General features: G+C 41.2%; 1 protein-coding gene across 1 annotated transcript in view; it reads right to left on the bottom strand.

The window, feature by feature from the left end:
• LOC307032984 (tectonic-1-like) overlaps nt 1–12444 on the bottom strand; it is a 14223-nt gene extending 1779 nt beyond the window's left edge. The window contains exons 1-6 of the mRNA XM_079671253.1: nt 12155–12444; nt 8719–8836; nt 8106–8239; nt 3750–3895; nt 3578–3668; nt 2094–2240 (exon numbers count right to left, since the gene is read on the bottom strand). Of these exons, the coding sequence (XP_079527379.1) occupies nt 2094–2240; nt 3578–3668; nt 3750–3895; nt 8106–8239; nt 8719–8836; nt 12155–12422 (904 nt within the window). The 5' untranslated portion in view covers nt 12423–12444. The remainder of the gene's footprint in view (nt 1–2093; nt 2241–3577; nt 3669–3749; nt 3896–8105; nt 8240–8718; nt 8837–12154) is intronic.

Below are 12444 nucleotides of genomic sequence, written 5' to 3'. Positions count from 1 at the left end.
TCTTATTCAAGCCATATTCATTTCAAAGCAGAGACAGTGTGTGTAATGTGCTGGATTATATTTCCTCCTCTCAATGAGGTGTCCACTGTTTGATTTTCACACCATACTAAAATGAAGAAAAATCCATAGACACTACCACTGTGTTTTGATGAAGTAAGTAAGGGATAACGGGCAGCGAGGCGCCGGTCATTATGGGTAAAAGAACACCCTACAGGCTGATCAGGAGCGTAAAAAGGACCGCAGCTCCGTGTTGAGGGTTTCTGCCCCGTTGCTGTCAAATTCTGTTGGTTGGTTTTTCAATCAGCCGGTCTTTAAATAGTTTCATAGCCCATAATGTGGTCAGTCTTTACGCCTCTCTTACTGCTCCGCTGTTTTCTTGTCCCTCTTGTCTTTTCTTTTCTTTACAGGGAATTCATCAGCCACTAACCATTCGTCCAAATTACTGTGCTCTCCAAATATATTACAATTAATATGAAAATCCTCCATGTTGCTCTCAGACGGTAGACAACGGAAAACTAAAGACAAGCAAACTGGCCAAACTGTGTACAGTTCAATCGACCGGACTTCTTTCTGCAGATTTGAGCGTGCTTAACAACGGTCAATAAATCCTTGACAGCGGTCTGTACTACTGGATTAACAACGTTTCACGTGTTCTGAATTGACCAATCAGAATCGAGTGTTCAACTAAGCCGTGTAATAATGTGCAGTAATGGCAGGTGTGGTGTGAATGCTGATGTGACAATCAGTGGGTGGCAGCGTTGTGACAGTGAGCAGTGCTTCCTGTCCACTCGTTGCAGCCGGTCCCCTCAAATGGTTGCAGATCAGAGTCTTGCTAAATCTGCTGCTCGGCAGGAATCTGAGGTCGTGAGAACGTTTTAACACTCTGTTTTTGCAACTCTTTGGGTATTTCATCCAACCCAGCAAGGTGTCAAAACAACAACACTGAGCCTGGATGTCATGATGGGGTTTGGAGGCTGTGAGGGAAGTAACATCCACCTCTGAGCTGATCACATCATGGAGACACAGTGTGAATCTAGAGATATGAAGTAGCATGTAACCTGATTCTGAGTTGCCCTAAACATCAAAATGGTTCATCTATTTTCTGCAAATTCCTCTGTATATTTTGCACATTTCAGCTCAATATTTATTAACTTTCTCAAAATTGCACAGCTTTTCTACTTTTGATTTATTTCTAAAATATATATTTTGTATTATATTAAAGGTCCCCTATTATTCTGTTTTTCATCAATATATTATAGGTCTCAGATATATACAGAGCCTGTCTCTGATTGGCTGGAACACCAAACAGATCATTGCAGCATCCCATAATCCCCTCTGTTTCCAAAGTGCTGATTCTCTGTCTGTTACTTTAGATGAAAATAAGGAGACCCTCCCCACGCCCCTCTGAGAGATATTTGGTTAAAAATAACTCAATGGTGCTCTAGGAGGAGAATCAGGTGATAAGGTTACCTTGGTTGGTTATTGGCTAATGGTTACATAAGCTAAAAAAACGTTATGACATCATAAAGTGGCCAAGATCTGATCAGCTGATTTTCAGACAGGTTTTTATAGAAATGGATCAGGACAAAAAGAGAAAGAATCTGAAACAGTGGATCTTGCACAATAGGTAAGCGCTTACTGCATATGAGTGTTCTTTATTACCCACTCATCCCCAATAAACCTGATTCTGATCATAAGTAACCATGGTGTCAGCATTTAACAAAAGAAGGCGTACTCACTGCTGCGTCTTCATTCTTCCCCTGCAGAGAGAACATATTTAGTTTCAAACCTTTAAATGTACATAAAGTTGAGGTTTTCTGGTTTTAGGTATATCTCTCTCATTCTTGTTACTTGGTGTCCTTTTACAAAATGTACAAAACATGCATAAAGCAAAACCCCACCAAGAACCACTGTCTAGAATACAGAAATCATTATTTTGGGAGCAAATAGAAGCAAAGAATGTTGACTAACTTACCAAATCAATCATTTGAAACAGTACATCAGCTTTAAAGATTTGCACTTTAATGATACAATTAGAACAAGGTGTGTTTTGTTAATCAGGTGGACGACCCCTTTAACGTCAGTCTATCTGAGTGCACTGAAAGCCCCTCCCTGATGCAGACTCACAGCCAGCAGCTGGATGTCGGTGTATGTGTTCATGCTGAGGGGGGGGAGGGAGCTGCAGTGCTCCTGCAGGGTCACACGGCGGGAACACACACTGCTCTGATCCTTCAGGAAGCCTGCAGAGGACACAAACAGGAAACAGCAGCTCACTAAATCAACAGCACTTCCTTGAAACTCTCATCAGTGTGTTTCCATCCTGAAATAGTAGTGATGAGATGAGAAAGACGCTTATTTCCTAAACGGCAGACTACTCCTTTAACAAATAACAAGGACTCCAAATATTGAACTGGTGCAACTGAAATAATGATAGCATAGAAAGATGAAATCATGTGAGTAAATAAAAGCATGAAGCATTGCCCTTGTTTGAGAAGCAAGAAACAGAAACTTGTCTGCTGTGTTACCCCCCCGCTACAGGCTTTTATTTGTGTTGCACTTTGTGTTCTGACTGCAGTCTTGTGACTCTGCCCATCCTCTCATAAATGTTGTTGTTATGACACTTCAGCAAAACTACAAATACATGTTCATCTCTTTCAAATCAGTTCTGCACATTATGTATATTTCTATTTACTATCCTACAATCGCTTCGTGAGGACCCATTTACAATCAACCAGTGGGTGGAAGGGTGACAAAGGTAACTCCATGTGAACAAGGGGGAGTACTCCCAGCTCAGAGTTCAAGCTAACCTTAATCAAACTCCTGACATGAAGCGTTCTTACTGTGATTGGACTTATTAAAAAGGCTCCAAATACTGAGGATGTATTTCATATCTGACAGTCTGCACTGTGATTTGAATCTAGATACTGTAGATATCAATGTGTAGCTTACTGAGTCATAAAAACCAGAGATGATTCAGTATTTGACTAATTCCTGTTCCCTTGTTTCAGTCAATATGTCTTTGGTTAAAATACTGAAATAAGTTCTGTGGTCAATATAAGCTAAGGGGATTTCTAAGTGAATTCTAAGACCTATAATAGGTCGCTTAATCCCCCACTGGTGATGTCCGAAGCTTCTATGTGTCATAAAGACAGTGGTTGCTAACAACTGACTAAATAAGACTAGTAAACGCCATCACGGCAAACATTAGCCGCCTTTAGCTTAGCAGGGTGATTATGATGTAGTTCCTAGCCTAACGGTAGCTTTTCACTTCTGCCTATTGCATTAATGCTTCAAGAATCCTACATTGGTGTTAACATGTAGGAGTTATCCTTCTGAACAAATCGTGTAATTATCATAAACCAGTTTTGTTTTGGCAATATTCCAATCCTAGGGAATAGTCCCATTGCTTTTTGTTGAGGGATGTTATGATGACTTCCAGGTGGGCCTACACAAATACATCATCAGCGCACCCTTGCTGACTCACTTTGCTCTCTTAATGCTGTCTCTTCTTGTTCTGTCACACTTTGAAGCATGTATCATTGCCCCATCATCACAGTGAGGATCTGAAGGCATTTACCTGCAGGACTGCTGTCCACACAGTCAGCCGTGATGGCAGCCGCTGGCAGCAGGAACACCCCTCTGTCCGCTGTCAGCATCACTTCCCCATACTGGAACACACCACAACACACACCTCACTTTGCTGTTTCATTATTACAAGCAATGGGTTTGACACACAGACGGAGACTTGCCTGGTATCCAGACGAGTCCTGGAGCTCTGGAGAGGACACCCGTCTCTCCTCTGAGCCAAACATGAAGCTGGTGAACTCTTTAAAGAGGGAGTCAAAGCTGCTGTCAGTGGGGAGGGCAGGAGGGGGGTGAGACAATCCACCAACACCTAGACAGGACATCAAAAAGGGACAGACTCTGTGACATGGCAGCTTACTCTGTGTGGTACCATCGGCCTACAAGGAGCCATACAATAATAATATGCACTGACTATTCAATCAATCAATCAATCAATCAATCAATCAATCAATCAATCAATCAATCAATCAATCAATCAATCAATCAATGTTTATTTATATAGCCCAATATCACAAATGTTACATTTGTCTCAGTGGACTTCACAGTTTGTACAGAATATCAGTATGACAATACGACACCCTCTGTCCTTAGACCCTCACATCGTACAAGGAAAAACTTCCAGAGAAAACCCACAGTTTAAAGGGAAAAATGGGAGAAACCTCAGGGAGAGCAACAGAGGAGGGATCCCTCTCCCAGGACGGACAGACGTGCAATAGATGCCGTGTGTAAATTGAAAAGATAATACATTTGCAACATAGGTAGTCCAAATGTTTGGAAATGCATGTGTGTATAATAGGAAGATGAATCCACGAGGATATCCATCCAGGACTTATGATCCAGGACCACAGCCACGACTCAAGATCCAGGACTCGCTATCCATGACACAGGACCGCAGGATCATCCATGACTCCGGATCCCGGCGTATATATAGACACCAAAAAGAAATACATTTGGGGAAGCTGGGTTAATCGGAACATGAGAGTACACAGGTATAGACAGAGAGAAGGAAGAAGTAAGATGTCCCCCGACAAACTAAGCCTATATCAGCAAAACTAGGGGCTGAATCTAATCAGCCCTAACTATAAGCTTTATCAAAAAGGAAGGTCTTAAGCGCACTCTTAAAAACGGATACGGTGTCTGCCGCCCGAACACAAACTGGAAGCTGATTCCACAAAAGTGGAGCTTGATAAGAAAAGGCTCTGGCTCCCATTGTACTTTTAAAGACTCTAGGAACAACCAACAACCCTGCATTCTTGGAACGCAATGCCCTAGTAGGACAGTAGGGTATAATGAGTTCTTTAAGGTTAGATGGCGCCTGCCCATTAAGGGCTTTGTAGGCGAGAAGAAGAATTTTAAATTCTATCCTGTGTTCTATAGGGAGCCAGTGTAAGGCAGCCAGAAAAGGAGTAATGTGGTCCCTTTTCCTAACTCTGGTTAGTACACGAGCTGCAGCATTTTGAATCAGCTGAAGCGACTTGACTGACTTCTTGGTACACCCTGATAATAAGGAGTTACAATAATCCAGCCTTGAAGTAACAAATGCATGGACTAGTTTCTCTGCATCGTTTTGAGGCAAGATTTGCCTGATTTTTGCAATGTTACGTAGATGGAAGTAGGCGGTCCTTGAAATTGATTTTATGTGGGCGTTAAAGGATAAATCCTGATCAAATATAACACCAAGATTCCTTACACTCTCACTGGAGGCCAAATTAATGCCATCCATAGTTAGTATATCTTTAGATAACTTGTTTCGTAGATTCTTTGGGCCAAGTACAATAACTTCAGTTTTGGTCGTGTTTAACATCAAAAAATGTAAGGTCATCCACGTTTTTAAGTCCTTGAGGCAGTCTTGAATTTTATTTAGATGATTAATTTCATCAGGCTTGATTGATAAATATAGTTGAGTATCAACCGCATAACAATGAAAGTTTACAGAATGATTCCTTATAATATTGCCTAACGGAAGCATATATAATGTGAAAAAAATAGGTCCGAGCACTGAGCCCTGTGGCACTCCATGGCTAACTTTGGTTTGCATGGAAGATTCATCGTTGACACGTAGAAACTGAGAGCGTTCAGATAGATAGGACCTAAACCAGCCTAAAGCAGTTCCCTGTATGTCAAATAAGTGCTCTAGTCTTTGCAATAGGATATCATGGTCGATAGTAGGGCTGGGCGATATATCGAGTTTTGAATTTATATCGATATATTTTCATGCGCGATATAGGATTACATCATATCGTATATATCGATATATATTAAAACAAGCTGCAAGTTGCAGCAAACTCCGCTGCAAACTCTCTCTGCCCCGCGGCCCGCCTCTCTGTATCTCCAAGCAGCAGCAACGGCGCCCTGCCGCCTCCCCCTCACTACCCCCTCGCCCTCACCCCCACCTCCCGACATTTGCATGAAGAAGCATGGCAGCAGCAGCGAACAATCCGGAGATAGAGGAGGAGACAGAAAGGAGAGAAGGTGATACAGAAAACGAGGATGAACTGGTTGTTAAGAAGAAAACAAACGGCTCTCTCATTTGGAGATGGTTTGGTTTTCAAGCGGCAGACGTGGAGCAGAAAAATGCACTTTGTAGACAATGCCGGAAAAAAGTTGCAACGAAAGGGTCGAGCACAACAAATCTCTTCCACCACTTACAACAGAAGCACAAAGTGCAGTATGAGGAGTGTATTAAACTGCGTGCTGCAACCCAGACCGTGAAGACTTGTCAGCCTCCTGCCTCAAAGCAAATCACGCTGCACAACTCACTCACACGTGGTGTGCCTTATGAAAAAAAAAGCGAAAAGTGGCGTGAAATAACGAAGGCAGTGGCATATCACTTAGCCAAAGACATGGTCCCCACGTCGACTGTGGAGCAGACCGGCTTTGTAAAGCTGCTAAAAGCTGTTGACCCCAGGTACGAGTTACCTGGTCGAAATTACTTTGCAAGAGAAAGCAGTAATTGAGGGAATGAGGGAGGATGCAAGAAAGAAGGAAGAATGGTATCTTTATTTATTTATGCTGGTAGTTTTTGTTCCTGAATTATTTCATGCATGTTGATGTGCAGCTTCTAAACGTTAAATAAAGTGCCTGTGTGAGGTTTGGCTTCAAACTAGGACTGTCTGTTTTGTTTTTACTTTACGGAAAAAATATCGAGATATATATCGTATATCGCCATTCAGCTAAAAAATATCGAGATATGAATTTTGGCCCATATCGTGCAGCCCTAGTCGATAGTATCAAATGCAGAACTTGACAAGTCCCTTGTCTGAGGCTATTACAATTTCATTTGTGACTTTAACCAGAGCTGTCTCTGTGCTATGATGTGTTCTAAAGCCAGACTGAAAATTTTCAAATAAATCATAGTTTTTTAAGTAATCACACAGCTGTTTTGCGACTGCTTTCTCAAGAATTTTTGAGAGGAACGGAACATTACAAATAGGTCTATGGTTGGCTAAAACCTCTGGATCGAGGTTGTGCTTTTTAAGAAGCGGTTTTATCACTGCTACTTTGAATGATTGTGGAACATAGCCGGATAATAAAGACATATTCATAATATTTAATAAAGAAGTGCTAATTAATGGAAAAACTTCTTTTAACAGCTTAGTTGGAATCGGGTCTAAGATACACGTTGATGGTTTAGAAGAGAGAATCATTGAATTTAATTGTTCAAGGTTTATGGCTGAAAAGCATTCTAGTTTACTATCTAGTGTAATATTAGAACTTATGTTTCCGGGAGCTGTTGATAACACTATACTGGTCAAAGGCAAGAGGTCATTAATTTTGTTTCTAAGAGTAACAATTTTATCGTTAAAAAAGCACATAAAATCATTACTACTGAGTGCTATGGGAATAGAAGGCTCAATCGAGCTGTGGCTCTCTGTCAGCCTGGCTACAGTGCTGAAAAGAAATCTTGCATTATTCTTATTCTCATCTATTAATGAAGAGTAGTAGGCTGCTCTCGCTTTACGCAGTGCTTTCTTATATTCATTGAGAGTGATATGCCAAATTAAACGAGATTCTTCAAGTTTAGTGGAACACCATATCCTTTCAAGTTGTCTCGACCTTTGCTTTATTTTGCGGGTTTCGGCATTATGCCATGGAGATTCATAATATTTTCAATGTATGCAGATACAATCTGCAGATGTAAATGTATATATATTTACCCTCGTTCACATATCTGTATATATGTACTGTACATTCAACTGATCAGAGTTTAATGCATGCTATTTTCGTTATTTTTATTCATACCGTTGCTTCATGTTTATTCTTATGTTATTCTTTTTTTTTACTTTTGACTCTCTTATTCTCTTGCTGCTATAACACCTGAATTCCCTCATCAATAAAGGTCCCTCTTATCTTATCTTATAATAGACTCAGAGAAAACAAGTCCAATAACACCAGCCCAGTCCTTTACATTTAGCAATAAGGTTCATTTAAATCTACTTATTGACTAATATTGGTGAGACTTAAGTAATAAGTGATATAAAACATGTTCATACAATACTCGAACACAGTTAATGACGCACGGTTCTGTGATTGGATGCAGAGGATGTCATAATTAGGCTCCTCCCCCACAGACGCCTGCAGCTCTGAGTATCCGTCTATGGTGATGCGGAGAGAGTAAGACGCCACGTCCCCCCTGCACAGCTGCTGACTGCCACTATACACACCAACACAAAGTCAGCTCAAATGAATGATACATATTAGAAATACAAGGACAACAGATCTGTCGATAGGAAATCTAATTAACACATATAGTCAAATTACAAGTAAACCAAACTAAACGAAAAATAACTTAGCACAATGAATATATATGACGTTAAAGAAAGAATATGAATTAAAAGAAAGAATTTGCAATAAAAGATCAAATAAAATACAATACAAATATTTATAAATACAAAACATGTGTAATATATGCAGCGATGCATTAGTATCTATTTCATATTAATGCTGACAGTTTGGATGCTGCTGATATCTATAGACTGCCTGATGCTCTGTGTAGTAGACTATACATGAACTGTACATTCTAAAACAGTTTCATTAACCCCCTGCACACATTCCTCTCTGAAAGTCATTTGAATTGAATGGTGTAGTAAGCAGTGTGTGTGTGTGTCTGTGGGGGGGGGGGTTGGGGCTCACCTGACTCTGTCCACGGAGCAGCTGGTGAACAGAGACAGCTCCTCAGCACACACTCGGTCACAGCAGCAGTTGATGTCACACACACTCTTGTGCAGGTCACAGGGACACACACTGTCCACTGAAACACAAAGCAGAGGTTAGGTTAGTTACAGAGGTTAGGTTAGTTACAGAGGTTAGGTTAGTTACAGAGGTTAGGTTAGTTACCGAGGTTAGGTTAGTTACAGAGGTTAGGTTAGTTACAGAGCTTAGGTTAGTTACAGAGGTTAGCTTGTTACAGTTGTTAGTTTAGTTCCGTGTTTCCCTTATATACAAATGCTTGGGGGCACCAGCCAGGTACCCAAAACAAAACTTGGCATTTTTGGCATAGGCGGTCGCCTAGGGCGCCAGATCTGGGGAGGCACTGCGCTGGTACCCCTGGGAGGGGAAAAAACATTTTTGACCATTGGAGCTCATCCTCATTTTTGGCCTTCATAATTAAGTAAATGTAACACCCTTTTCACCCTGGTTACACTTTTCATTTGCCCTGTACGGTGGGCGCTGTAAGTGATGAAAGTGGGGGGTGTTGGCTTATCACGCGCCCACAGCTCACAGCCAAAGTGCGAGCATGGCAGCGAGAGAGAGAGAGAAGGAGAGAGAGAGAGGGCGCACCGGTACCGGCGCTGTTGTTATTAGAATCTGGTGCTAGCTGCGCTAACGGATATAAGAAGTAGATGTTTCTACAACCAGGGTGGAGGAGAGCTCTCCTGTCAGACTGAGAGGCTCAGTGAGGTGAAGGACTCTCTGAGTGTTTAGATAGTTCATTTTAGTCTAAGTTATTTTAGTGGGTCTCAAACAAATACTGTATGTGTTTACAAATTATGTAAACACATATTTCCACGGCACTCCTTTATAATTATTAGGATAAATAAAAACAGGCTTGAAATTATTCCAATGTATACTATAGGACAGTAAACCAAAAATATAGTTTAAAGTTGGAGAGATACAAAAATATGCATAAATAAATAAATGTTAACTATAGGTAAAATAAGATATGAATGAACAACAAAAATAAAATAAGTTACATTTATTTGTTATTGGCTATGGTAGGTTATTGGTTATGTTCACATATTTATTTGATTATTAAAATGTAAACCGATCTTTTTCATATGGGTGTTTAGAGTTGTACCCCCGGACCCCCCTAGAGCAGTGGTCGCCAACCAGTCGATCGATCGCGAGTGTGGTGCGGGTAGATCGCAGACCGTTAAAAAAAAAGTAACAAAAGAAAGAAAAATAAAATTAAAATAATAATGTTTGAAAAATACGATTTTAGATGTAAACCTATCATCCACCACCCCGTTAGCAGGTGCCACTTGATTGACGTATATTTGAGACACCTCAATAATATAATACATTAACCGTGCTTTACGTGAACCTCATCATGACACAAGAGACAACGGTAGGACTGTAATTTCCCGTGTTCAGTGAACGCAACAGACCAATCAGAGAGTTGCATGGAAATACACGTGTGCTTGTGTCATTCAAGCTCGGCTCTGTGTGTGTGTGGCAATAGCGCATTTAGTGTGATAGAGAGGGAGAGAGGGAGTGAGGGAGAGAGGGTGAGAGGGAGTGAGAGGGACCGGTGTTAGCGGGGACCGTGATGTTAGCATCTGGTTAGCTAGCTGCACTAACGGACATAAGGAGCTGTTTCCACAACAAGCTGGAGGAGAGTCCTCTCCTGTCAGACTGAGGGGCTCAGGTGAGCTAAAGGACTCTTGAGTGTTTAGAACGATTTTGTCACAAATTATTCAAAACATTATTTCCGCGGCACACCTGATCATTTTTATACAAACAATAAGAGAATAAATGAAAAACAGGTATGAAATAGCCTACTATATGGCAGTAAAACAAGAATACAGTTTAAAAGGGGAGTGATTTGTAAAATATCCATAAAGACAAAGAAAATCTGTTTACAGTTCTGTTTCATATGGGTGCTGAGAGAGGTATCCATAGACCTCTTCATGTTACTCTCAAAGTGCACCAGATTGATGCTTTCAACTTCAATATTTAAAAAAAAATCTTCCCGGGGGAGCATCCCCCCGGTCCCCCCTTGAGGAGGTGAGGTCCGCCCCCCAATAGCACTTTACCCCTACCTATATGCCGTGAGCTGATTATGGAGCCTTCATTGTAATTCAGATGCAATTAGCCTATAGAAAAGGCCTCAAATTGGAAGCATTGTCTGGGCCGTCTTTTTCACTCAATTCTGCAATAGGTAGATCTCGCCTTTCACCTAGGCCGAGGTCGGTGATCTTGGGCTTAAAAAGGTTGGTGACCATTGCCCTAGAGGATGTGACGTCCACCCCCCAATTAAAACATGTTCATACAATACTGAGTACATTTGTAGCCATTTTAAGTATATTACCTATGTCAATAAGTTTCTGTTTTTGTAGCGTATTTGTCTTTTGTAGAGATTTTTCATTTATTCCTTATATATAAAATCTCGCCTAGGGCAGCAAATTGTCTAGAACCGGCCCTGGTACTAGGCCTCAAGAGCCTTTCTTGTGCTGGCAGACACATAGAAACAAATTGGCGGGGCGCACTTCGCACATGCACACACTAAAAAATTCCACGCGCTCCGCGCTCTCATTATGCTGGGCCCACGTGCCTTAGCACCGCTGCTATGACTCCATCCTAGGGGAAACACTGTAGTTACAGAGGTTAGGTTAGTTACAGAGATTTGGTTAGTTAACGAGGTTAGTAACTGAGACATTCATATGGAACTGTATCTTAGTGTTAAACATCAACATGTTCTTGAAGTTGGAGATGTGACCTGAGATGTGACCTGGTGTGTGTGTATGTACACAACTACTTTCAAAAGCATTTGTTTTAAACATCTGTTTAAATATAAATAAACGTTTAGTGCGTGTGCATTACTTGTACAGTGTGTATGCACGGATGTGTGTGTGTGCTTTCTATTGGTTCAGTCAGACATCTGAAATGCTTTAGGCTACTAACAAAATAACTTGCATTTGTGGTGTTTAAGACATCCAATCTCCAGCAGAGATTCTAACACCATGCTTTCATTACATCTCAGTTTAGAGTTTATTTTATTAGCCTGAAATAAACGATGATTTGACCATTGTTGTCGATCATGCTTTAATAGCAGTGGTGTAAGGTAACTAAGTATCTTTACTCAATTACTGAACTTTAGCTAATACTTTTCTACTTGTACTTAAGTAACATTTTGAATGCAGGACTTTTACTTGTAACAGAGTATTGCTACACTCTGGTACTTCTGCTTTTAGATCTGAGTAGTTCTACTTTTACTCAAGTACAAGTTCTGAGTACTACTCTCACCTCTGTTTAATAGGAAACAGTTAACTGGCACAATAGGTCAGTTAGCATAGTGTAGCGCTAAGCTGGCTAGCCACTAGCTAGGGTCTAGTTCCAGGCAGAGTACCGGTAGTGACGGGGGTGGACAGACGGCCGTAGGAGGGCAGCGGCTCGGCGGGCTCGGTGGTCTGAGGGGGCTCGGTGCTGGTGGAGCTCGGTGTCGGACTGGTTGACTCAAACTCTGTCGGCTGTGGAGTTGTATCATTTTCCATAAAGTTAAATGTGACGTTCTGGTCACCAAGCGTCGTGTTAAAATTGTAGCTCGTTGTATTTCCGTTTGTAGTGGCGGCATTAAACAAGAGGAATAAACAGAACACAGCGGCTGACACCGCCATCTTTGTTTAAGCGTTGCTATGG

The sequence above is a fragment of the Notothenia rossii genome (genome assembly GCF_949606895.1).
Source record: "Notothenia rossii genome assembly, chromosome: 3".
Taxonomy (NCBI): Eukaryota; Metazoa; Chordata; class Actinopteri; order Perciformes; family Nototheniidae; genus Notothenia; species Notothenia rossii.
Note: the sequence above shows the minus strand (reverse complement) of the source record. Positions and strands in the feature narration are given on the sequence as shown.